Raw genomic sequence first — 25354 nt, forward strand, 5'->3', positions numbered from 1 at the left:
GAGAAAGAGAGGGAAGGGTAGACGTTTGAAATACGTGGAAGGTTCGGCTAGAGAACTCGAAGGATATTATAGAGAAGAGATCGAAATTAGATTTGGAACGGGCTGACGGGTCGACCCCTTCGATCGTAAGTATCTTTCGAACGGTCTAGAATTTCATCGTTACTCGACCTCGGCTTTCACCTTGTATAACCTCTGGGTGACATAACGTTCCTTTCATATGAGTATATATATATATATATATATATATATATATATGTATTGCATTAATTAACATGTATTTCAACGTAATAAAATAAATAAAACGAATCTTGTATAATTGAAATTTTGATTAGTTGAAAGATTAGAATCCAGAAGGAAAAAATGAAAGTGAAATTAAAGGAAATCGTTGAAAATTTATCTGGAACATACCTTAATGGATCAAACGATACGAATTTGAAGCTCCTCTTGGGAAAGAGGATGTCATCTTTGTAAACGTAAAATTCTATTAAATGTTGGCCTTTCGATCTACGCTATTGGTTCTAGCCCTCTGCAAGTGAGCCCCTTTCTTACTTTCTCACATCAAAGACAGGAGTTGCTTGATACAGCATCGGCCTTCCCTTTCGTTGCTTTCAATGTCCATCCATTTGATCTTTCTCTCCTCTCTCCGCACCATGCTTTTCAAGAGAGCAGGAACGTGCTTTTACGATCGGCCGGTACTCGCCGAAACATGTAAATACGAAATAGAATCCCTCTACGCGCTTCTTCGTACTCTCCCTTCGAGTCCTCAAACATACTCGCAAATATGTGTATATCAGTGGCTCTTGCCTCCAAATGGTTTTTGCGAATTTGGAAGGATCAAAAAATAAAATTATTCATTTTGCATAATAATAATGAACAATTTTTTCGAAATTTACAAAAAATAGACTTCATAAGTGTTTAGTTGAAAAATAAGTCATTCATTTTCTTTTTTCACTAAATCTTCCTAAATCGTTGAAATAAATTACTCGTACGCTTTCTCATAATCGTAAAAAGTTCGCCTGACATACATATACTAAGCTATATATTTACATAGGTATATATACATGACGAGTGCAAAACCGAGCTCATAAATATGGCGGCAAAACGTGCGAATACTTACGAGCGACGTTCTCGCGGCCACCGTGCACAGGCCATTTCTTTTTGACGATGCGCACCAGCCGCTTTTCCCTTTCTACCCTTCGACGTTGAGCTCGCTTCTTTTCCTAGGGACAAATACCCTCCTACTTTTTCCGCTCCCGTACATACCGATAGGCGCGAAGATACGCGGCTTTTACGACAGACAGCTTTACGAGAAGCTTTCAGAAATATTTTGACTCCAACCATTTTCGGCAGCGTGCCGAGCTTTCGAATCTTCTTCTACCCTCGTTTTCTTCTTCCTGTCCCTATCCTTTCTTCTCGTTGCTTTACAAAAGACCCGTCCACACATTTTTACGTCGTCTTCGATCTTTTTCTGGCGATAAGCGAGAGGAAATTCTTTTTATTCTTCCTTTTGCATGATTTCTTCGAATAACGCAAATAACTTAACCCAAGGATGATATCGTTACTTTTTCAAAATATTTCAATTAAATTACTGTTTCAATTATCTTAATAATTATATATCGTTATATCGACTAATTAATGCATTTTCTCGAATAAACAATAAAAATATCGTCTCTGATAATTATCGATGTTAAAAATTAGAAATTGGAGGCGAGAAAAGAGTTGAAAATGAAGGAAACTTTAAATTTGACTTCGAAGTAACGTAGCCTGCAGAGAAAATATAAAAATCTCTATTGTGTTGTAGATTAGAAAATTTCTCTATAGGGATGTATAAAGTATTGCTCTCCAGATATCTCGATTATACATATATTGATAACGCTTCAAGGTAGACTTTAATTATTGCCCTTTGAAGGTGACCGAATTAAAAAGAGAGTGTAGTATTTTTAACCGTAGGCAAATATCTATTTATATCGAGTGATGCATTATTATTCAAACGGATGCCCGATCAATGCTCAAATTTCAAAGTTTAATGGTATCTTACGATATGATACTTAAATGTATCGTACTTTTCGAAAACGAAATGATGAAGGAAGGATGGAAGGAGCGGCGTGCTAGCAAGATCAATTACGAACGGTCATGGATGGTCATTCATTGGGCTGATTAATGATCCGTCCAACGACTCATTTCGGTTGATTCGAAGCGAATTGGGGGCCCGAAGGGCGACTATAAGGGCGATCACGTATGCCCTTCGTAACGGAAGTCCCTGAAACCTGTCGTGCGTGTTCCAACCGAGAAGAGACGTCCCCGCTTGTGTGCTTCGAGCGAAGACATTGAATTAATCGTCATTAGCCATCCCGCGTCAGTTTTAGGGGACTGACTCTACTGGCAAATCTAAAGACGCGACGGGAGGCTATCTGTCACCCCCTTTCGTCATTAATAACGCTTTCCCTAGGGAAGGTTAAGGCCGTCTCTCGATTTACTCTGACGCCTCGACCTTCTATCGATTCTTTTTTTATCATTTCTTTGTTTGCTTCTCTCTTTTCCGTGATTTTTTTCATTAGACTCGTAACAGAATGCGTGAATTGACCGTTATGATACATCTTTCTCATATCAGTTAACTTGAGTTTTTTTTTGATAGATTAACGGTTCTAAATGGATACCGATAAAATTATCTTTTTCGATAAGTGATCTTTAACTGTAGATATAATAATCTTGTTTCTTTATTTTATAATGTATTTAATTGATATTACATTAAAATAATACGTGGTTTTCTTTATCATGTAAATCAAATAATATGCTTTTATTCATTTGTTTCTAAGAAATTCTTTGTATTAAATCAGTTTTGTAAAGTCATGTTTTATAAATCAAACATGGAACGGAAGATATACTTGCTTGTAATTGTTCGAATCTAGAGTTTTCGAAAATTTTTATGTTATAATTGTTTTATGAAAAAACGACAATTATAAAAAAATATTTGTAGATATTTTATCAGCTTAACGATTTATCAAATTTCACTGTTATGGTTAGTGCTAACCACAACATCGAATTTATTTAGTTAACATTCCGATGACTTGGATGGCTATAATCATTGTTATGATCATTCTCTTTTTGTCATGTCAGTTTTTAGCTAGGGTGGAATAATTCTCTCAGGATTCCAAGTATTTAATGAAGCACCTCTTCCGTGGGTCGTTCCCAAGAGAGATGAGCTGTACCGTTCTTGTCATTATTACCGAGCAGACTGACATCATTGTTTATATAATTATATCTCATCCTCGAGAGATACGCACCCTTATTCGTCCTTCTTGTGTAAACGAATGGCGCATACTTACCTACCTACCTACCTATCTACTGGGCGAAGATGATTTCATTTTATTTCTACGTCGCTATATTTAAGACGGTTTTGAAAGTAAAATGCTTTTTGTTCTCAGATAGTATCTTGCCGTTTAACATCAAATAGACTTTTAAAAGGAAATATCTAGAGAAAGAGTTTAGTTCGCGAAATGTCTCACTTTTTCGAACACATTATGTTTCATCTAATATAAATATTATTTACTAATATCAATAGATTCACTCAACGAGTTACGGTAATTACTTTTTATGTTATCTTCAAACCCAATCTTTTCACGGTATTAATATTTTTTATGTTATTTTCAAGTGCAATGTTTTGTACACTATCTTTACAAGCATCTTTCTTAATGACAATGGCGAATTCGGCGAAGCTATGATACAGGCGTTATATTAATAGGGTCTATCTTCTATCTTATTCCTTTGGAAGTCCGATCTAACCCCAAAAACAAATCCCATGGTAATAGTGTTAGCTAGTCCTATGGGAACAATGTCGTTTCTCTCGACAAACTGTCTACAAGATCTCGCGATAATGTTTACGAATCCATAGTAAATAACCTGAGTGCTTAACATTTAAAATTTAACTTATAAATGGAAGATTTTTAAAAGTTAAAAAACGTTAAGTTGATAATATGTAATTATAAAAGATAAATGATCAGTGGATAAGTCGATTCATGAACGATGTTAATAATATTCTATTCGCCCATATCGAATAGTAATCTCGTCGTCACGATTAGCGTAACGACCGTGTAATGTAGCGGCGTGCTCGGGTGCATAGCATGTCACTCGTCAATTATCGGCTTAAAATTCATCGAAATTAACTGTCTACCGGCTTGTTTCCGTGCTTAAACGAGCACGATACGCTCGTGTCCAAGGCAACGTTCATAAGAGCGACCGTACGTTCCATTGACACTTGCACGAGGGTCAATTAAACACCATTAGCACCAGTGGATTTTGGCCAATCCCTGTAACAAGACTCACGCACGGAGGATGCCGAAACGGATAACGCGGACGTGACTCTCTGCTTCTCGTACGATCTCTTCCTCTTCTCTCTCTTTTTCTCTCTCTCTCTCTCTTCAGGATATTACCGAACGTAATTGGATTGAAACGATTACTTTATACATAGTTGAATACATGCTACTATCTTTATCTTTATTTTTTTTTTTTTTTTTTAGATTAAACGAGAAAGAGAAAGTGCGAGAGAAAGAGAAAATTTAAGAACTTAACTTTTACTAAAATTCTTTTTTAAAGTTAATATAGAAATGGAATTTGATAGGTGAAAAATTATAAATCATAGCGTTTAGTAACATTACGGTTTATCTTGTAAGATCCTAGATAACGATCACGTCACGAGTTACTAATTCGGCGCAAGTAGAGGAGACCTCTTGGAGAGACTCGCGAAACTCCTATAATCGTAACTGCAGTTGCCCTTCGACCTCTCTTATGATACTATCACTGGCTAGCTAGCACGTTCCTACACCTGCAGACAGACGTCTCGTGGGATTTCGTTTATTTATTGGTATCATCTTACTCCGTTTGGCTTCTTGCCTGCTTGATAGTTTCTCTTCGTGACCATGTTAAGTTCTACGAAGGTTTATTCGAAGGTAAAGAAGATATTCTTTTTTTTTAATTATAGAAAGAAATTTTCTAACGTTTAAGGCGGTAGAATGACAAAGAAATTCTCTTGGAGAGATGTCTTGGTTTGATTTGCGAGAATTCTTTCCTTAACAGAACTACGAATCCCGAGACTCGATAAGAAATGCGATCCTTTTTCTTCTCTTTTCAGATCACAATTGAACGATAGATGAACACGAGTGGCCATATATTATCGATCAAAAAGGTATCGGTGATCTCCGATCTCTCGTCATTTATCTCTCGCATCGACACGATTTCCATTCTCTTCGATCGACCGAGTGAACGAACGAACGTAGCTACGCTCTCGCGTTTCTTCGACTTATCGCGAATACATCGGTGCTCGTTGCTGCACCTTAGAATGCAGGCTTCTGCTGCTCTCGAGTCGAGCGTTCTTGCGAAATCACATCACGTTGTTACCCCCTCGCCTCATCCCCCGGCAGTATGAACGAGCAAGATGGCAGCCAACATACCCGACGCGATATTTCACCGTTATGTTTAATAATTCGCCGACTCCTACGTCCGAAGGAAAACCTCTTTCGACTTTCCATCTCATACCATCCTACCTCTTCACCAACCTTATTTCGTCGTTGCGTGGCTGGCCGAATGGCGTAGTCGCCATCAGTTTCGCTTGCAAAGTTTCCCGGTGCCACGTAGAGCTTACTTCAGGTATGAGACCCGAAGTACGTGGTTTGGCTTTCCTACAAGATCTCTTCGTGGATGCTAAGAAGGATAAGGGTTCGGCCATCGAACAATATTCTTTCAAACTTTCGTATCCTGAATAATGGTTCCTAAATTTGATAGATGTTCCCGGGATAAGATTTACTTTCTCATTCATTCGTTTGTTCCATTCGTTTGTTCTTCTTTCGAAATGTCTCTCTCATTCCCTCTCTTTCTTTACTTCTCGTAAGTCAATCTCTTTACTGCGAGTTCGTCGGAGACATCGTATAATTTTGTTCGACGTGATCTAAAAGACAGAAAAAGAGAGAGAGAGAGAGAGAGAGAGAGAGAGAGAGAGAGAGAGAGAAAGGGAGAGAGAGAACATGAAACGACTCTGCTTCATTTACAAGGGCGTATTTTTATTGAGGAAAAACATCCAAGGGCCTTCGTCATGGTGTAATTCCGATCCGAGCAATGGTTAGCGAAGAGGAGGACCAAGCGGAATTACTGTTTGCTCTCGAGGGAAAAGATTTTGCAGGAGCAGTACTGCCATCGGTATTCATCGGACGAGCCACGATCTGTGATTCTTCTATCTCTTTTTCTCTCTGAGACGTCTTATGTAGAGCGACATCGTGAGGTCAAATTCGCAGAGGAATACTCTGTAAGATCAGTCGTTAGATCGGTCGTTAGATCGGTTACGGGAGACAAGGCCGTCCCGTAATTGGCCAGCCATTTCGAGTACACACGACCGAGATACCCTTCTTTCTCTCTTTCTCTACTATCTTGGTCGAAAACGTGCCGTGAATCTACAGTTCGTGATTATTTTTACATTCCTGTTCCACCGGAATCTTACTACCTACGAAGGCTATACTGTCTTTCCCTCTCTTTTTCTATGGAATATCTTTTTTGCTGATTACCACGTGTATCTTACTTTAGATTTTATCTTATCGCTTTTGCTACTCCTATAATGCTTTATCTAAAACTAGCTATAATAATGTGTCTATCTACTTAGCTATTTATCTCTCTTGATTCATAATAGAATTCATTGGCTCATCTAGAAAACAAGTATCGTAGATAAAACTGTACAGATAACTGCTTCGAGTGCGTCCAAGATTTCTTCTCATTCTTACATCACCGAGATAGAGTCTGTAGAGTTTAAGAGAGAAGATTATCGTCGAACGAAGAATGTGGAACAAGTTTTGACGTGCGTTCGTCTCTAGAACGATCTCGTTTATCTTCCGCCCGCCGTTTCTTCGTTGGTAACTCTCGGACTCAATCGTTTAGCGAAATTAATCGGATTCGAGAAAGAGGGAGAAAACTATGCGGCGATGTATTTTCCATTACCTTTATGATCGATTAACAAATATAAATCTTGTACGAATAATTTGCTAGCTGTTTCCGCTTAAATTCAACGAGTTGAATTTTCTCATTCTTATATAACTTTAGTCCTTTATCTTCCTTAAGATTCGATTGTTATGATTCATAAAAAGTCGAATATTCGTAAAGAAATTAATAGAAATACAAGATAAAATGGACAGAAACAAGTTCTTATTTTTCAGAGAAGGACCGTAAAAGATGAGAAACTTGTTTACTGAAATTACTATAATTCACGAGCGAAAAAAAATTCAGGTATATCAGACTCTTCTTCGTGTTTTTCAATTAACCGCTTCGGTCCCGTAGTAGGCGACTTTTCTTCGAAAATATCTCCTTACGAATGAACTTTACACCACCCTCCTCATTTCTTTTCGCTTCTCTCCTTCCCTCAATTCCCCCTAGCCAGCTTCGATTAACCTGGCTTTCCCGCAGGAAAGGATCTCCATCCGAAGACTACATCGTCGAACTTTCGTAACAGGGTGGCATATCGAGTAATATTCCCACGTCGATGGAGGATGGTTATGAAGGGTCGACGATCAGAGAAGATGAGAGATATCAATAGAAGTGGAGGAGAACGACGAAAATATTCTTAACGTCGACGATTCAATCGGGAAGCGAGAGTTAATGAAGATTATTAATAATCAAATTGTTTGCGGATAAATGAGTACACGAATATTATTTTATTAAAATTGTAAAACTTTCGGTTATATCTCATCGTCAATTATTCTTTCTAACAGATTAAAAAGTAAATAGAATAAAAATTAATAATTTTTCTTATTAACTGCTATTATTATTACATATGAAATAATCGAAAATGCGATAAACAGGAGATGTTCAATGGAAGTAAGAGAATATCGATCCCTCGATTGGTCTTTGTTAGCAAGAGGCACCTGACTCGAGCGTGGGCGCGTGATACGTGTGCGAACCTTCGAGTTGCGTAGTTACGAACGTGCCCTTTGTGCCACACCTCGCCAATACGCACGATAATAATGCGAGCTTGTTAACGGATCGAGTTTGAAAGTGGCTGTTGCTGTTGCTGCTGCTACTGCTGTTATCGTTGTTGCCGTTACCATTGCTGTACTGTGCCGTGGCTGCTTTAAGGAAAAGGAATTACGTCTAGCGTTTCACGTTATGTCACTTACCTAGTAGGAGCCACGTGCGAGTTTCAATTGATTTTCTTCAAAGTCAATAAACACATACAGAGAAAGAGAGAGAGAGAGAGAGGAAAAGAGAGGAGAGAAAGAGAGAAAGAGAGAGAGAGAGTTCGATTTCCCATAGGTTTTATTTAACTAAAATTTATGAAAAACACAAGTTCGGTAAGAATTATGGAAATCGATAAGCTCATATTCCGTATGAACTACATAATTTAAAGCTATAGCATTCAATATGTCGTTAATAGATATTAATGCGACACGATAAAAGAGAAAACTACTTTTTAATATCACAATGGAAACTATCAATCTTAACGTTGGTTTTTGTAAATTGCGATTCGACGAGATTTGAACGAGAAGCCTACGTATGATGGGATGGTACATTATCGTTTCGACAATAAGCCTTACGTACCATCAAAAAGATGGTCCTTCTACCGTGTAAACTCCCTCTGCATTCTATCTTTCGACCATTTTTCTCCTACCTTTAGCATTCACCGGGCATCGATGGGGGAAAAGTTTTTCTTTTTTCTTCTAGGGTTGCTTGCGTTTCGTCGTGCGAGCAGGCTAAACTTTCAGGGTATTGTCTCACAGTAGGGCCCGTTTCGACGTTGTTCGACGTTATTCGCGAAGCCGAGTCCTTTGTTTCGGAAGCTGCGCCATCCGAATTCCTATTCGGCTGGCTCCTACTTAAATTACCTAAAGGTACTTCTCATCGGTATACGTCTCTCTTTGCGCGCCATTCGCAACCTTTTTTCTTTTTTTGTCCGTTACTCACACTCCCGTTTTCTCTTCTCTTTTCTCTTTTCTTTGCTAATGCGTCGCGTTAACGTCCCGTCATTCGAATTCATTGTTCTTCCCCAATGCAAGATTGTCTTACGTTCCATTTGGATTTACATATACACGAATTGTTTCATGATAAACAATTAGAGAATAATATTAGATTATTCCATTTTCAATAATGAGAATACATTTTGAACTATGATATTAATATGAAATTACAACAAACGAAATTAGAGAGAGATAGAGATCGCCAATAGACAAGAAGATTCTCTGTTATCTCTCTCTCTCTCTCTCTCTCTCTCTCTCTCTCTCTCTCTCTCTCTCTCTCTCTCTCTCTCTCTCTCTCTCTCGTAAGCATGAGCACGTCGGTGGAAGGAAACCACCGTCGGAAATAACATCTTGCCGTCTCTGGGGAAGCTCGAACGACGTCGCAAACAATGACTTTGTAACTCGTACAACACTGCTTGGGACACGTGGATCGTCGTCCCTTCGTGCTCGCCAATACCTTCGGGCTGAAGTTAGAGACCGAAGCGACCCTCGACGTTCTACCGACCGGACAATGGATCCCTCGGTCATTATGAAGTGAACGCGTGTCCATCTACCAATGGCTAAATCTAATCCGACACCGAACCTTCCCCCTTTTTTATCTCTTAAAAGATGGACCATTTTCTTATCTGGCTGCTTTTCAAGAATTACAATGATGATTATAATTACAATTTGACTCGACGTTTGTTATGTTAGTAATTTTAGTGGATCGTTTAAATCTAGACAAGTTTAACATGTTTAAATGACATTTGAACTTGTAAGGGTTTGTCTTCTAGAACAATAAATTTTCTTCTCTCTCTCTCTCTCTCTCTCTCTCTCTCTCTTTCTTTCTCTCTTTGTTCTTTGATCCGAAGGGTTAGAGAACACGCAGCTCTGTAACATTTGTAAAAGGGAGTCTCGTTTTACAGAATGAAATCCCGAAGCGGAAAGGTCCAGTGAGAGATAAATGCAATAAGACACCACGAACGGCTTAGAAGGATTTTAGTGCTGCCGCGGATCTGTCACGCGTTTTCTTGCTCTCGTTTAATCGTCCAGAAAAGGGGAGATCTTAGTAGCTGCTTTTCATCGTTCCCTATTTGACACGTTTTTATTGGAAGTCCTTTAGTGTTAGTTCTTGATATGTGTATATACATATTTTCGATATGGATTTTCTCTGTCTCTCTTCCTTTCCCTTTCTCTCTCTCTCTCTCTCTCTCTCTCTTTCTCTCTCTATCACTTCTTTTCTTGTCGTTTCGATGAAATTTGTTCGGATATATCTGTAGGAATTCTTTTATCGCGAAATGACGAAGGAAAGTAAAAAGGTCTACCGATGAAATACAATAAGCTTCTGCAATATAATCCTGATTGGTTGAGTGCCAAAAGTTAGAAGTAATACGATATAATGAAACATTCCTTTCTAAAGCTATTGGGAGAAAGTTTACGAGAATTTCTTTTTACATCTTGCATATGTTCGAGGAAAGATTGAAAAATGTAAATTTGTAAAAATGTAAGAGATTATTTTGAATTGTTTAAATTATATAATGCGGAAATACATTATCAAAGGTGTAATACGTTAAAGCATGGATGACAGGAATTTCGTTATCTCTTCACCGTGCGACCGATAGTGTCAAGTTATCGCAAATGTCGAGAAGGGAAAATCCAAATCGAGATTCGTGATAAAGATTGGGAAATCCAATATCAAGGAATTTTCTTGTGTAAGTTGAAGATAAAATTAATTAATTTATTGTAGTCATATAACATAAAGTAATAGAACAATCGTTTTCTAGAATTTATTTCATTCTTTCTTATTCACACTTATCGACATTTCTATTTGTAATGCATCGCACGCATACGAATCACGTATTACGCTCCATAAATAAACGTATAACAGAGAGACACCTTTGGCCATTTGTATCTATTTGCAGGAAAGGGAAGAGAAATCCGTCGTTCGTAATTTGTCCTACAAGGAATACAGTTCGTGAGCACACGCACGCCGTTAATTATTGACTCAGTTCTCTAATATTAAGATTAATGACATTGCCATTTATTTCAAGCAAGAATGACTTATTGGCAAAGAATGTTGGCAGGTAATATCTCATTGAATAATAAAGAAACTGGATATTTCAATAATTCGATAAACTATTGTATCCTATCCTAGAAATATTTACAAGATAGTAGTAAGATGTTGAAATACATAAAATCATTTCTATTCTTTTAAAACTCTCTTTATTTCTTCGTAAACTGATATTTGTTAACTCTAATTAGAAATTTATTAGTCCACCAATATAATAAATTATACCCATCGATAGAGCAGGTAGCAATTAAATCTTCTTTCGTACGGAAAAAATTCGAAGGGAAATTAGATTTAGGGGAAAATGGGTCCTGACTACGTATCCTTTTCGCAAGTTAATAGCTTAACGTAGGAGGTCGTAGGACTGATTTATGAGAAAGGAGTTCGACTCGAAAGCGATTATATCGTCCTGCCGTTTATCCGAGGATCTTTCGTATCTTTGGTAATAGCTGGCCCTTAGCTTGGATCTCGGCTGGTGGCATAAGTTTTCATTCACGCGGCTCGGCTAAACGAAGTCCCGAGCGATAAATTCGACAGGGGCTTTTCCACGAGCGGGTAATCCCATTGCCGGCTAAGCCTCCGGGAAACTCGTCGAGAGTGGCTCTCCAACAGAATTAAGACGAATTTGCTCCTGCATCTATAGATGTGGGACGTACATTCGTGTATTTGCTCTGGTGGACAGCATGCCTTTATGCATTTGTGCCTTCGCGTGTACGCTTTCCATTCTGAAAAATAAATTAAAAGTCTAATAAATCTCGAGACAAATTTTTCAAACTGTAATAAAAATCTCGCAAAATCGGCTCGCCATCGAGATAAAGAGATCGGAACTCGTCAACTGTGTCGTGAATTCTTAATTACGTGCAATTGAAGTGCTCGAGAATTGGACAGTAAATTTTAAATCGTTCTTCCTGGTTATATGCGTGACAAATTACATTTTTAAATTCGTATTATTTTTATTAAGAAATATAAAATATGTAAATATGGACGCAAAAACAAAGAGAGGGAGAGAGAGAGAGAGAGAGAGAGAGAGAGAGAGAGAGAGAGAGAGATGAAGGCAAGAGAGAATAAGACAGAAGAAAGGTGATATATATGTTTATATATTGAATGTTTCTCTTTCGAATAGTCGTAGCAGACCCTCCACGTAATTTCCGCGCCAATTATATGCATTCTCTCGCGCGTCTAGCCCGCATTCGACGAGACGTTAGCGTAATAAACGTTCGTCCGCGTTACATTATACGTGTCGTCCGGCATTCCGCGATATTACGTAAGGGTCGAGATCACCGGCTGTGCGTTGCTGGGGAAAGGGATGTGGTCGACGTTAATTGTATGTGCAATGCATATATATTGTATATACGTACAATATACAGCTATTGTGCATGTGACTTGCATGTGCCTCGCATGTGCCGTCTATATGCTTGAGATCAACGAACTCTTTCCTTCCTTTTCTTTTGACATTTACAGAAAGTTGTTAGAGAAATGGAAAAAGATGGAAAAATGAAAAAAATGGATATGAAAATCGGAATTGGATTAAAAGATTGTTAATTTTTATTACTAAATACATTGAATAATTAAAGTTTTAAAATTGTATTTGCATACGTACAATATCGAAATGAAAAGATCAAGGAATGCAAAAGTAATAAACAACGAATGCAGACGGTAATAAACATCGTGAAAAAGATAAGGAAAAAATGAAAGGAAGAAATAAAACTGACGAACATCTGCCGCTGACTCCCGTATGCGTATTTTCCAATTTTTCTACCGCAAGAACTGAATTTACGATGAACGAACTCTCCGGCGTGACTTTCGTTCGCCGCACCTTCGAGAATATTCGAATGCGTTGTTCTCTTCGAGAGACACGAAAGTAATGATAATAATGTAAGGAGTTTATCGTTGGCCCAGGAGAAAGACATCGTGCAGGTAACAATGGATTTTTTGGATTCGACTTGTAAGAACACAGCACATGGTGAAATTTCGCACGTCCATCACAGTCTGCTTTTCGGATAAAACCCGAACTACCGTTCATCGAGCAGACTGTGAAATTAAAAAAGGGTAAAGTTATTCGGGCCAATATGATTACACAAGAGAACAAACGAACGAACGAGAACGAACGAGAACGAACGAGAGAGAGAAAAGTTAGGTGTGTTCGGACACAGGAAAGAGGACAAATTATTCTGCTTACCTCGTTGTTTGGTTCACGTGCGAGATCAAAAAATTCGAGGACGTTCACCTCAACATGACTTTCTCCTTTGCCGAATACGAGAGCTTATCCCTTTTTAAAACATCGAAATGATGGTACCTTTTTGATAACATCGATCGATTCGATCGTTTAACACCTGCGACCGGTGTATGAGTACCAAAATGCGTTTCGTTTTATTTTGTAATTGTTGTTACTCGAACAGAAAATTCTTTCAATAATTCAACGTTTTATCGAATTTAATTATCATTTCCATTTATTCAGAAAACGTTAATTGTAAAATTAATTATCATTGTAACCAATAAATACATTATTGACTATTTATAACTCTTTCAATTTTCTTTCCCTGTTTCGTTAATTTATTTTAATTAAGGTATAAAATATCATGAGAATAATGATGAAAAATATTGAGAAAGTTCACTAAGCTTGAAGAAAAACATTCTTTTTCTCTCTTTCTTTTTCTTTCTATCTTTTAGTTCAAGTCACGATCTTTTCACTCGTAGTCAGGCAGTGCAGTATTACACGTATATACTGACATGCTCATACACATTCTAAAGCAACTTCATCGTGCCGTAATAAAGCGATTCTATTATAGCAGAACGTCGGAACAATAAGCAGTAACGCTGTATGGAGGCAATTCTTAGCGTATATTCGACATACGAGTTAGAAGAAGAAAATATTTAGTGAACGAACGACTGAATGAGACAGATAGATAAAGATAGCGAGAAAGAAAAAAAGATAGATAACGGATATGAGATTTCTCGCATTTTATCAGTGTTTATTTACTTCGTGAAAGACAAATACCAATGAGAATAAATATGAAAATAATTGCGACGATTCATCGAGAAATGCTTTTCTATCATCGCGTTCTACGCCTTTTCTTAAAACGCAAATCTCTCTCTCTCTCTCTCTCTCTCTCTCTCTCTCTCTCTCTCTCTCTCTCTCTCTCTCTCTCTCTCTCTCTTGCTCACTGTCTTTTTATATTCTTCTCATGATAGTGAAAAATAGGATAACTATACGCGTTTATTCTCATTTGATCTGACTTCTCAAATCTTTTGTTTATATTTTGAAATATCTATAAAAAGAAAGAAGAACGTTCTTTGTAAACAAATGGAGATTAAATACACACTTTATTTGTTACTCGTTATTATTTACAATCAAATAAAAGGAATATCGATATATAATTAATTTTCTAGTTTTCAATAATTTTTTTTTCTAGACTTTTCTCGATCGATCATAGATTTAATGTATAAATCAAATCGAAAATACGATGAGAAGACCATATCGGGATAGTGCATTTTCCATATCAAGATAAACGATGGAAAGACACGGTTTTTGAATCACGGTGAATTCGTCGACGCATCTTCTTCTTTCTTCCGCTCGTTTCAAGCATAAACGCGAAGGAGACATATCGCTTCTCGACGCTCCCCTGGGATTTTCTCGAGGAGACAGCGATTGCTTACGACTTTCGGATCGGTTTTCTCTCGCTTGCTTTATGCTCTATCTCCTTCTTTCTCTATGTCTATCTTTCGAAAAGGGAAGGAAAAAAGAGGGACCGGAGAGGTAGTGCGAGGAGTAAAAAGAGGAAAGTGGATCGACTGAAAACGCACCATGTCATCCTTCGTGTATATCCTTTATCTGTATCTGTATAGATACGATATATATATATATATATATATATATATATATATATATATATATCGGGAGTTTCGTCCATTTTTACCGTTTTGTTCATTTCGTCCGTCGATAGATCGGTGGTTTCACAATTGCGAGCGATGGCAATTCAATTTGAACAAGGTCACCTGGCGTTCTTCATCCTATCGGCAATTGGAAAGAATTATACAATATATACTAGTATTTATATGCTTATACATGTATGGAAATCGACGCTTTTACTCCTCTCTGTTTTTCTATATTTTTTATGACTCAATCCCTTTCGTCAACTTTACTTTTTTCAGATATTATCAAATATTATATATTATCATATATTTGTTTCCATTTTTTTTTTTAAATATTTGAGGACTTAAAAACACGTACTTAAATTATTACATCGAAATATGAATTGTTAACAGAGTTGTAGTAATTGTAGGGCAATTGTATGCAATCGCTTATATGTGACCCTAATGCATGGATATGTAATGTTCCATGAGTAGAGATTAATAACTCAGTGCAGCTCATGGAAGTAGTTTTTTTATAATAATGCTTCATAGTATTTTAAAAACATGTGCATCGATATACGTATATTTACATAGGAAATAGAACTATTATAGTTCTATTATATTCTATTATATTCTGATATAGTATATTCTGATATAGTATATCATATATCGCAATGTTTTAATTTTTACAAAGAAAGATGCAGTATATGTGTAATACATATACGATACATGATACAATAAAGAGAATTTAGATTTTTGAGGAACACTATCAATACAACATCAATACAATAAAGCTTGTATATGTATCACAAAAAAAGTATTATATATTTTATAGTTATTTAAATTATTAATTAAGATTTCATGTAAAAAGGATGAATTTTAAAAAAAGATCATTAATATTTTTGTTTTATGATTTTTTATAATTATATAAACAATAAATCTTTTACTAAATGATAGTCCTAATTAAAAGAAACAACTTCTGTCTCAAAACTTTTTCTTTATGTTTTACAGTTTTCTACTAACAACTTAAAATTTAAAAATAGCTGAATATTCTGAATTTATGAGTCGAGAATGAATTCGAGCAGTAAAAAATTTACATGATATATATCTATACATACTTTATATACCATCAAAGTTTCATAATTTTTTGAATTTGCAGGTTGGGATCTTCCTTTGTTAGACAAGTTTACAATTGTAGGATCATATCGTGAATATACTATATACACACATACGATCGTAATTTTATAATTTAAAAATAAATAGATTCACATAATAGGATAGTTTTAAGAATTTAAATAGCAAATAGTGTAACTTCAATAACAAATATTCTTGCCAGCAATAATGAATTATAATATTCAATATAATAAGTATTAAATATTAAGTATTATCCATACAAAGAAGTTTTGTACTTAAAAACATTACAATCAGAGATGACTAAATGTAAGTATATGTACCATTATATTATATAATGCTGTTCAAAGTTAACAGAAGCTAACGGCAAATCATCAATTCCATTGTGATTAGAACATATCGATATTCGATATCACTTTGTTCAAGATACTGTAAATTGGATATCTACTAACAGCTGATATTTCTGACTAATGTGTTTAAACAAAAAGTTTGTATTCTGTTAAACATTATAATTCTAGAAAAATGTTAGGAATTGTTAATAATTATTTTTAATAATGATTTTTGAGTTTTGAATTTTTTGAATGGGAATGTTATAAATATATCAAAAATATGTTTTTAATATCGTCATTGTAACGTGTAACATAAAGGGATAAATTAATTTTATTTAGACAAATAGAAACGGGGCTGGATTTATAACTTAATAAATCTTAATAAAATAAAATAAAAATTATAAGTTCTATTTATTTACATAAGCAAGGACAAAATATAAAATACAATATAGTTTGTAATACAAATTAGTGAATAGAGATGATAGTATGAGATACATATTTTTGATATATTTACAACAGTTATTAATGACACAAAAGAATTTATTTATAAACATATTGATTTATTAAACAAGAATTATTAACAAAAATTTTTTTTTTGACGACGTACAGTGCTTTTTCCATTTAACATTAAGAAAAAATATACAGTTTTTGTTAAAAAAAAATCAAAAATTCAGAAACGATTTCATTTCGGTTTAACGAGTCCGTAATTTCTCAAAGTCTCTCAGAGTTACATAATAGAGAGGCCTCGCAGCCGTGACCTCGATCCCGAGCAGAGACTCGGAGAGTATAAGTATGTCCTGTCTAGTCCCGACGGGTAACCAGCCTTCTTCGTGACTCTCGACCGAAGACTGGTCCAGCCGCGAGTATCACCGCAAACGAGCAAAACCAGATGCGAGAGAAGTCGAGTTACTCCTCTCTCTCTCTCTCTCTTTCTCTCTCTCTCTCTCTTTCTCTCTCTCTCTCTCTCTTTCTCTTTCTCTCTCTCTTTCTCCTCCATGGTACGGATAAAACAACCACCTTCCACGACCACGACCTTTTGTAGGCACCCGGTACAGTCACTGCGAGTAAATTCGATGCAGTTTCTCCGATCTCTTATGCAACTCCATCGCCTACCGATTCAGAAATAAATGTTTCGAGGCACGTGCTATTATTATTTTTTATATAGTTTACAGTTTCTTTTCTTTTATACACGATTTCTTTAACGATCCGTCAATCAGTGCTTTCTAAAAATCGATTTCTTTTGGATAAATATAATTATTGAGCACAAAAATAATGTACGAACCAGAGAAAATGTCGACCCCTCTTTAGGTCGACATGGAAGAATGGAATAGAAACCATTACGATCTATATATAAGATGTTAAGGTACGACAAACACAATTTTTCGAGTGTTGGAGGGTAGTCTTTTTGTCCGAAAAGGTGGAAAGACGCAACCCAATTTTTACATCAAGAAAGGCTTTTCTCAAGGAGGTACAAGCCAAAGGGCCGTCAGCCGCACGCCTACCACTAGGGAAAAGGGCTCGAAGATGCTTTCGAAATGTCGCATTACTTCTCGGTTCTTTCCTCTTTCTCTCATACTCTCTTTCTCTATCTTCTTCATTGCATACGCTCCAACACAAGGACGGAAATGGTAAATCATATAAAAAATTCAGCCACGTGGGATGCGTATTGGCACAAAGAGAGCGACTTTGAAGTAGAATTCGATAACCGTCGCCCTATCGCAAACCCAGTGAAAGCGGTTGGGTCGAGTACAAGTCGCTTGAATTTCGCTTAACCGAGGTATATGTATGTACATACATACATAGTATGTACACGACTGGAAATGAAATAATTCCGACAAGAAGATGTGTTCTTTTTCATCTTTCGATGTAGGGATTAATTAAAATACTTCGTCGTTCTTTTCTGCATCCTTGTTCCCTGCCTAACTGCCAAAAATTAATTAGAAAAAAAATAACTTTTTAAATTTTTAATAAGACGGATAAAGGAAAATGGAAATCATGGAACAACTCTCTTTCTCTCTCTTTCATTTTTTCTTGTTCCCTTTTTCTTTTTCTAATAAAAGAAATGAAATCTTTAACGAGATAAATTAAAAAAAGTAGTGGTTCGATATAATCCATAAAATTTCTTTATTAAGCAGATTTTTTATTTAAAATATAATTACTAGAAAAAGAATATGTTCAAAGATTAAATTTTCAACAGGCTAATGGGCTGAATAAGAATAAACAATGTATAGAAAAGGGAAAAGATTTTTGCTTGTTACTCGCATTTCTGGAGTTTGTTCTCCGAGCGAGATAAAAGGAGGTGGAGAGTGAATGGGTGGTTGCTGTAGGCGAACTCGTATTTGTACGGGGAATGGAAAAGGTTCCGTTCTGCGAGTTTTCATCCATCGTCCACTTGGCGAAGCGTAACGACCAGCCAAGCCAGACGATGGACTGGGAGAGAGGGATCGTCTGGTAGGCCTTGAACGGCCCTTTAACTGCTTGCACTCCAGTCAAGGTTACCTTCTTCCTCCTTCCATCACACACCGGATGGTAGCGTCGTGGAACGGTCTTCAAGCATGAATGTGCATGTTTTTATGTGTCTGTGTGTTGGAGAGAAGGGCTCCGACGAATAGGGTCGTGAGTTCGCCACTTTATCAAGGTCAAAGTATTTCTCGTAGCTAGATACATCTACTCCGTTTTGAACTTCGTTGAAATGTTTAAGAATATCTTTATGCACTTTTTCATTTCTTCCTTTCGAATTATTTAATAATGTTGACGGCCTGTTTTTGTATATGTATGTATATACTTTATTCCTTTAAATATTTGTGAACATGAACGAACATTTTACTTTTCCCTTTTATATTGATTCAAAAATGAAATTTAAATTAATATTATTTTAATAGAATAAAGTGAATAAATCGAACAAGTCATCGAATTAATTATATCTGTGATTTGCAAATAAATAATTGCAATATTATCATCGGATATCGAATTATTTAAGACGTTAAAAAATTTAGTGAGGATAAATATTGCGCTATCTATCGAAAGATTCCCCAAGTGGTTAGATTTAACATAGCACTCCTTATCATTATGTACCATAAACATTATCCTCGGTACCATCGAGAATGATTCCGCGATCCGGCTGTAAGAAGCTCATAGAAGGTAGTAGCAGAGCTGGCTTGTGGAGGACGAAAGAGGAGGGAGTGGAAGGAATGTTGGAAAATAGTGTGAGAGAGAGAGAAGCGACTCGGTAGTAGTAGTGGGCGGCATCAGAAAGGAGATAGAGACGGTGTATCAGCTAAGACGAGATAAAAATAAAGAATAAAGAAATAGATATAGATAAAGAGAGAGAGAGAGAGAGAGAGAGAGAGAGAGAGAGAGAGAGAGAGAGAGAGAGAGAGAGAGAGAGTTATGTAGTCTTTCTATAAGAATAAATGTAAGAACAGAAATAATTTTTAATTTATAAGAAGGATAAATATTTTTATAGTATATAATAGATCATTCATCAAATAAAATTTCGCCAGTTTCATTGTTTATTCAAAATATCTAATCGAATCGTCTACTCCTACATCACGTTTTCTCTTATCGATTCAAGGTTACGAACAATGGAAACATTTTTTACTCTGGACCTTTCGTTGTTCGATGTATGTAATCAGCTTAATATTCGTTCAAGGCCTTCGCCCTAAGGCAGAGATCCTTTAAATTTCGCGAGTGAGATCGAGAGTACCCTCGGCCATACTCTCTACGGTCGCCCACGCATGGCTTTATCTACTAATACCACTTTCCTTGCCTTCACAGATTCGTTATACGCAGGCACATACATACCATGTACATATGTACGTGGATGAGATACGAGGAGCAATAAGTTTATGGCATGTCCCGTCAAACGCAATCAACCCGACACGGGGTATATATTTCGCTTTTTTGTGTTTCTCGTGCGTTACTAATTACTATTGATTGCGATAAAGTATCCTAATATTTTGTTGCAATGTGTTCCTGATATTTTGTTGCAATGTATTCCTTCCTCTTTTTCTCTTTCTTCTTATATATTCTGAAAACATTTTCCATTTCAAATAGTAACTCATTTTTATATTGAATTTTCCCTTTTTGAAAGAACTGTAGCTAGTTGAAAAGGAAGTAAAAGCTCATCACCGATGGAAGAAAAACCACGAAAGCTCGTAGGCTTTCGACGATAGTTCTCGCTCGTTATTAACCTTCGTCTAAGTGCTCGACCGTCTCTCTGCCTATTAACAGGAGTAGGTACCGTCGGTGCGTATTTTAACATCAAATGTATTCGAATTTTCAGGTTTGCGAAAATAGGTATTGCGAAGAATGAAAAGAGAAGAGTGTGTTGAACTCGATATGTATAAAGATACGCAGTTCGCCCGATTTAACGCGATTCCTGTGCTTAGACAAGACCACAAATCTTGTAATAGCTTCGTCGGATGCACGAAAATTGTACGTAGCATTTGTATGGGAGTTTATGTTGGTTGGAATGGGAAATGCCTGCTATCAGCTCTGTACACTCTCTCTCCTTTTCTCTCTCTCTCTCTCTCTCTCTCTTTTTCTCTTTTTCTTTCTTTTTCTTTATCCTTCATTCAACTCTTTTTCTCTTTGTTTTTTCCTTTAATTTACTTTTCCATATATTTCATAACATTAAGGACACATAATATAATTTATTATATTAGGTGTATAATTTATCGATACTATTTTTTTACTTTCTCTATATATTATTTTTTTTCTTTTCTTTTTTTTAAGAACTGCACACAAATGTTTCGCAAGCTTAGTAAGGCCAGCAATATTTTGCTCTGATTTATGTCGATGGTACATTAAATGCAGGGTATTTTGCATGTTACATACTTGTTGAGAACATGCAATTTAGCGGTATTTCCAATGAATAACCTTAACTAAGAGAAAAATTATCCTATTTTAGAAATACCATTATTTGCAAGCATCGCACTATCGTACTTAGGAACGTAAAGCAGATAGAAAATTCTTTCCTTTAGAATTTTTTATATTATACGCAATATCCTATCTCGTATCGATCTTGTCATTTTATTGGAGAAATAGATAATTGAGACCAATTTGAAAGAAGCTATCCCTAAAATATATTGAAGTAGTGTCATGTTTTTTTACTTTCTAATGATTTCGATTTTTTGTAAAAGGTTTTACTTATATCATTTTGCGTACAATTATTTTAGATATCAATTTTATTCGATAAGAAACATTTAATTGAAGTTATTTTTGGGATATCTCTACGAGATTCTTTCTATAAACGCGATAATTGATATGCGATAAAACATCTATTGATCCATAATTGATATGCGATAAAACATCTATTGATCCATTTCTGATACGTTTTTCATTTGGGTTTTTTTTATCGACTTTATCCACTGTTTTTGATTATTAATATTACATCTTCCATACTTTTATCTTCTCACTTCTCGTTTTTCAGAGAAAAAAATTGGAGATTGGTCATACGGATGACACCTGAATAAAAGAAAAAAAAATATTTTCATATTTTACAGGATAAGAAAATAAACAAATTTCTATATCCGACAGTAATCCTCAAATGTATTGTACGATGATCGAAAAGACGGATAAAAATAGAGGAAACAAAAAGAAGAAGAGTAGAAAATATTTCGGTTTTCTCGATGTCTACTGTCACACTGTTAACGGACACTGTTTTGTTAATAATAAAAGATACTGATTATTTCAAATACAATCATATAATGCTGATAGCCTTCGATTAATTTTGATATTAATATATTTTTGATATTCCACCGAATTTATAATTAGTTTGGTCTACGATTATGATAATTGATAAACCGAGCGTTCTCGATTTACGATCAAATCTTTTGTACGTGTGTACGTACACGTGCGTGTGAAACATCGTAGATCTGTGTCAATGGAACGATCAAGATCCAGTATAGTGACAGCTATTTGGGTGAGCAAAGACGTAATTGTTAGTTTTATGATAACCTCAAAACTAAAAAAATAGATAAAAATTTCGTACGACTTGATGTTTTGCATTATAAATTATTAGTAATTTTATTACTTGCATATTATTTCTAGTTCAAATATTATATTAATCAATTTGATGGCTCAACGAAACATACAAATATTTACACAATTAATTTGTTAATGAACGTATTATGAATTTTTCATGATGAACTTTTTACCATTACCAACGCACTACGATAAAAATTAAAGCAAGATGCTATAAGCGATAACTGATTATCACGTTACGATAATAGACGTTTTTGTTAAACGTTCTGAGAACGTCAGATAGCAGAAGATTTTCAATCGTCAGTATCGTATGGTCTTACATTCTAGACGAACTGCTATTTTAGTGATTTTCTTATCGAGTACTTTAAGTACTGCAAAATGAAAATTCACTTGCTTTACCCTTTATATTCACAGTTTTTACGTTTTATAATCATTACTTTTCTTCTTTACGAGACGATCGCCATAGAAGGTGAGTAAAAATTTGAAATTTTTATTGATTTTATAAGCCCGAATTAAACGTTTTGCATAATATGAAAATATAATAAAACGAATAATTAATTTTCTCCTGATGTTGTCCCACGTCGTTCGCAAGCATTTTTCCTCGATATTTTTTTCTCCTTCCCTTCACTTTTTCTATCGTGCACTGTCCACGAGATTTTATCATGAAAATTCGAAATGTCCACGTAATTATTTTATGTCGAAAGTTAATATGCATAATCGACTGAAAATACGTCGTTTTGAGAGAAACCGAGGGCACAACGAAAATTGCAATTATCTTAATTGATCGTCCAATCGACAAGCAATGATTGAAATTTTATTCGAGGGAGAAGATAACGTTCGAAGTATAATTATTAAGGAAAATTATTTGTCGCTTGTTGAAATAGAATGGAATTTATAACTACCTGTTTATTTTACGTATATATCTATATTTATTTGTCTTATTTTATTACATGTGTTTTGTCAGGTGAAAGAGTTAGTTTATACGATGATGTTGAAATAACCAGTTACAATATTACCGGACGTATAGTGAATGGAACAAAAGCAGCGGTTAGTCAATTTCCGCATCAGGTATGTATCACAACTGAATCGATATATGTATGTATATCTTGTTTTTATAAAAAAAAAAAATCATTGAATAAAGACGTTAATGCAAGTAGGTATCATTGAGACGCACTTGGTCTGGAAATCATTTCTGCGGTGGAAGCGTGATCAGTGAGAATTTCGTTTTAACAGCGGCACATTGCATGTATCTGTGAGTAGTTATATCTTCTTATAAGAAAATTTACAAAAAGCATTTGAAAGAAAATGGAAAATCAATAAATTATTTAGTAACAAAATCCCCATTAAACCTTGGACCATTGTCGTCGTTGGCGGAGAAATGCAACTTGATCATACGACAAAGTCTGGCCAGAAAAAGGGCGTTCAAGATATTTTACTTCATCCAAAATTTGATCAGGATACTTATGAAAATGATATTGCTATACTCAAGGTATGTAGATATTTTAAGTGTTTAGAAATTCGTTATTTGTAATACGCGCAGCTATCACATTTCCGATAAATAAACAAAGAAGCAATGAAAGTTCACATCTAATCTTATCTTTCTTTTCTTACCGACATTGTTAGGATTAAAATTTATAAGGCAATGTAAGCTGATCTCATTGTGTCACTCATGTATGTACAATGACTCTGTTTAATTTTACTTTCGTCTTACGCATATCTTTTTTCTATAGTTAAAAATGCCATTTCAATTTACGGCACAATTGAAACCGATTCCTTTGGCTGAGGATCAAGTTCCACCTGGTACGATCTGTCAAGTATCAGGATGGGGCTATCCTGCAGAGGTGAGATTGTTTGAAAAATATGTCTGTTACTTCGATTATTTTGAAGAAAGTTATTTGAAATTCGATAGAACGTCCCACCTGTGACCAACGACTTGATGTACGTGGATCTGCCGATTTTGAGTATGGAAGATTGTCGTAATCTCCTCGTAGAAGTAACAAAATTACCACCAGGAATGTTTTGTGCTGGCTATATCGAAGGCTTAAGAGATGCTTGTCAGGTAAAAAATACGATTTGGCCAGAGAATATATGAATGCAAATCGTCGCGAACGATTGATCTTCATTACAAATTAAATCTTATCTTATTAAATTTAAAATATTTTACTTACTCGTCTTTTACATTAATTGTTTACTGACTTTATGATGCTTATCGAGACATTATTCAATCGTTATCTCGAAACTTTTGTTGATAAAAAAAGGAGTCAATTATCAAGCTAAAAGAATATACTTTTCGAACAACTATCGATCGATTTCTATTTCTATCGAATGATATTTTCTACTATTATCGTTCATAATCCATTACTATTTCATTTACATTATGTATATCATATTTTAATATCTATTTTCGTATACATATGTACCGAAATGAAATTTTCTTTTTCTTCTGATATACATTCTTTTCCCTGGGGAAAAGTTTTTTAAAGTATCATAATTATTTTTCGCAGGGTGACTCTGGTGGCGGAATGGTTTGCAACGGTGTTCTAATGGGTATCGTTTCAGCCGGAGAGGGCTGCGCAAGACCAAAACTTCCTGGAATTTACACTGATGTTTTATATTACAAACACTGGATAAAGTATCCCTTAGCTTATATGAAATCCACTCATGATTCTGATAGTTTTTATAATGCTGCCGACAAGACGCAATCAACCACTTTTATGATTGTTTCACTTTGTTCGTTACATCTTTTGAAATTGTTATTACTTCAATAATAAATCGTTAAAAATTTTATAATTTATTTTTCTGAATTAGAATTTATTTTCGCTGCATTTATTTTATTTTTCATAAAGTTATTCGAAAATATTTTTATAATACGTTGATATAAAGTATGTATTTTATAGCACGATAATGTTAAATTATTATAATAATTCTCATTTCGAAAATTATTTGAATTAATTTGTAAGGTGGCAGTACAGATCATCGTTGATATGCAAAAGTGTCTCCCCTGGCACACGTTAACTTAG

The 25354-nt window shown here is 35.3% G+C and overlaps 1 protein-coding gene across 1 annotated transcript; it reads left to right on the forward strand.

The window, feature by feature from the left end:
• Positions 1-22619: 22619 nt before the first annotated feature.
• LOC124423854 (trypsin-2-like) lies at positions 22620-25128 on the forward strand. Its single transcript, XM_046962138.1, has 7 exons — positions 22620-22803; positions 23299-23402; positions 23492-23586; positions 23664-23823; positions 24065-24175; positions 24244-24393; positions 24839-25128. The coding sequence occupies exons 1-7, from the start codon at positions 22713-22715 to the stop codon at positions 25100-25102; spliced, it is 975 nt and encodes a 324-aa protein (XP_046818094.1). The 5' UTR covers positions 22620-22712; the 3' UTR covers positions 25103-25128.
• The last annotated feature ends 226 nt before the right edge of the window (positions 25129-25354 follow it).

This window comes from Vespa crabro, chromosome 1 (assembly GCF_910589235.1).
Source record: "Vespa crabro chromosome 1, iyVesCrab1.2, whole genome shotgun sequence".
Classification (NCBI taxonomy): Eukaryota; Metazoa; Arthropoda; class Insecta; order Hymenoptera; family Vespidae; genus Vespa; species Vespa crabro.

What these genes read in the sequence shown, in the direction of transcription:
- LOC124423854 (XM_046962138.1), top strand. Translation starts at nt 22,713, where the DNA reads ATGAAAATTCACTTGCTTTACCCTTTATATTCACAGTTTTTACGTTTT. An exon ending in GATGGGGCTATCCTGCAGAG is followed by an intron (nt 24,176 to 24,243) that starts GTGAGATTGTTT and finishes GAAATTCGATAG; the next exon opens with AACGTCCCACCTGTGACCAA. An exon ending in GCTTAAGAGATGCTTGTCAG is followed by an intron (nt 24,394 to 24,838) that starts GTAAAAAATACG and finishes TATTTTTCGCAG; the next exon opens with GGTGACTCTGGTGGCGGAAT.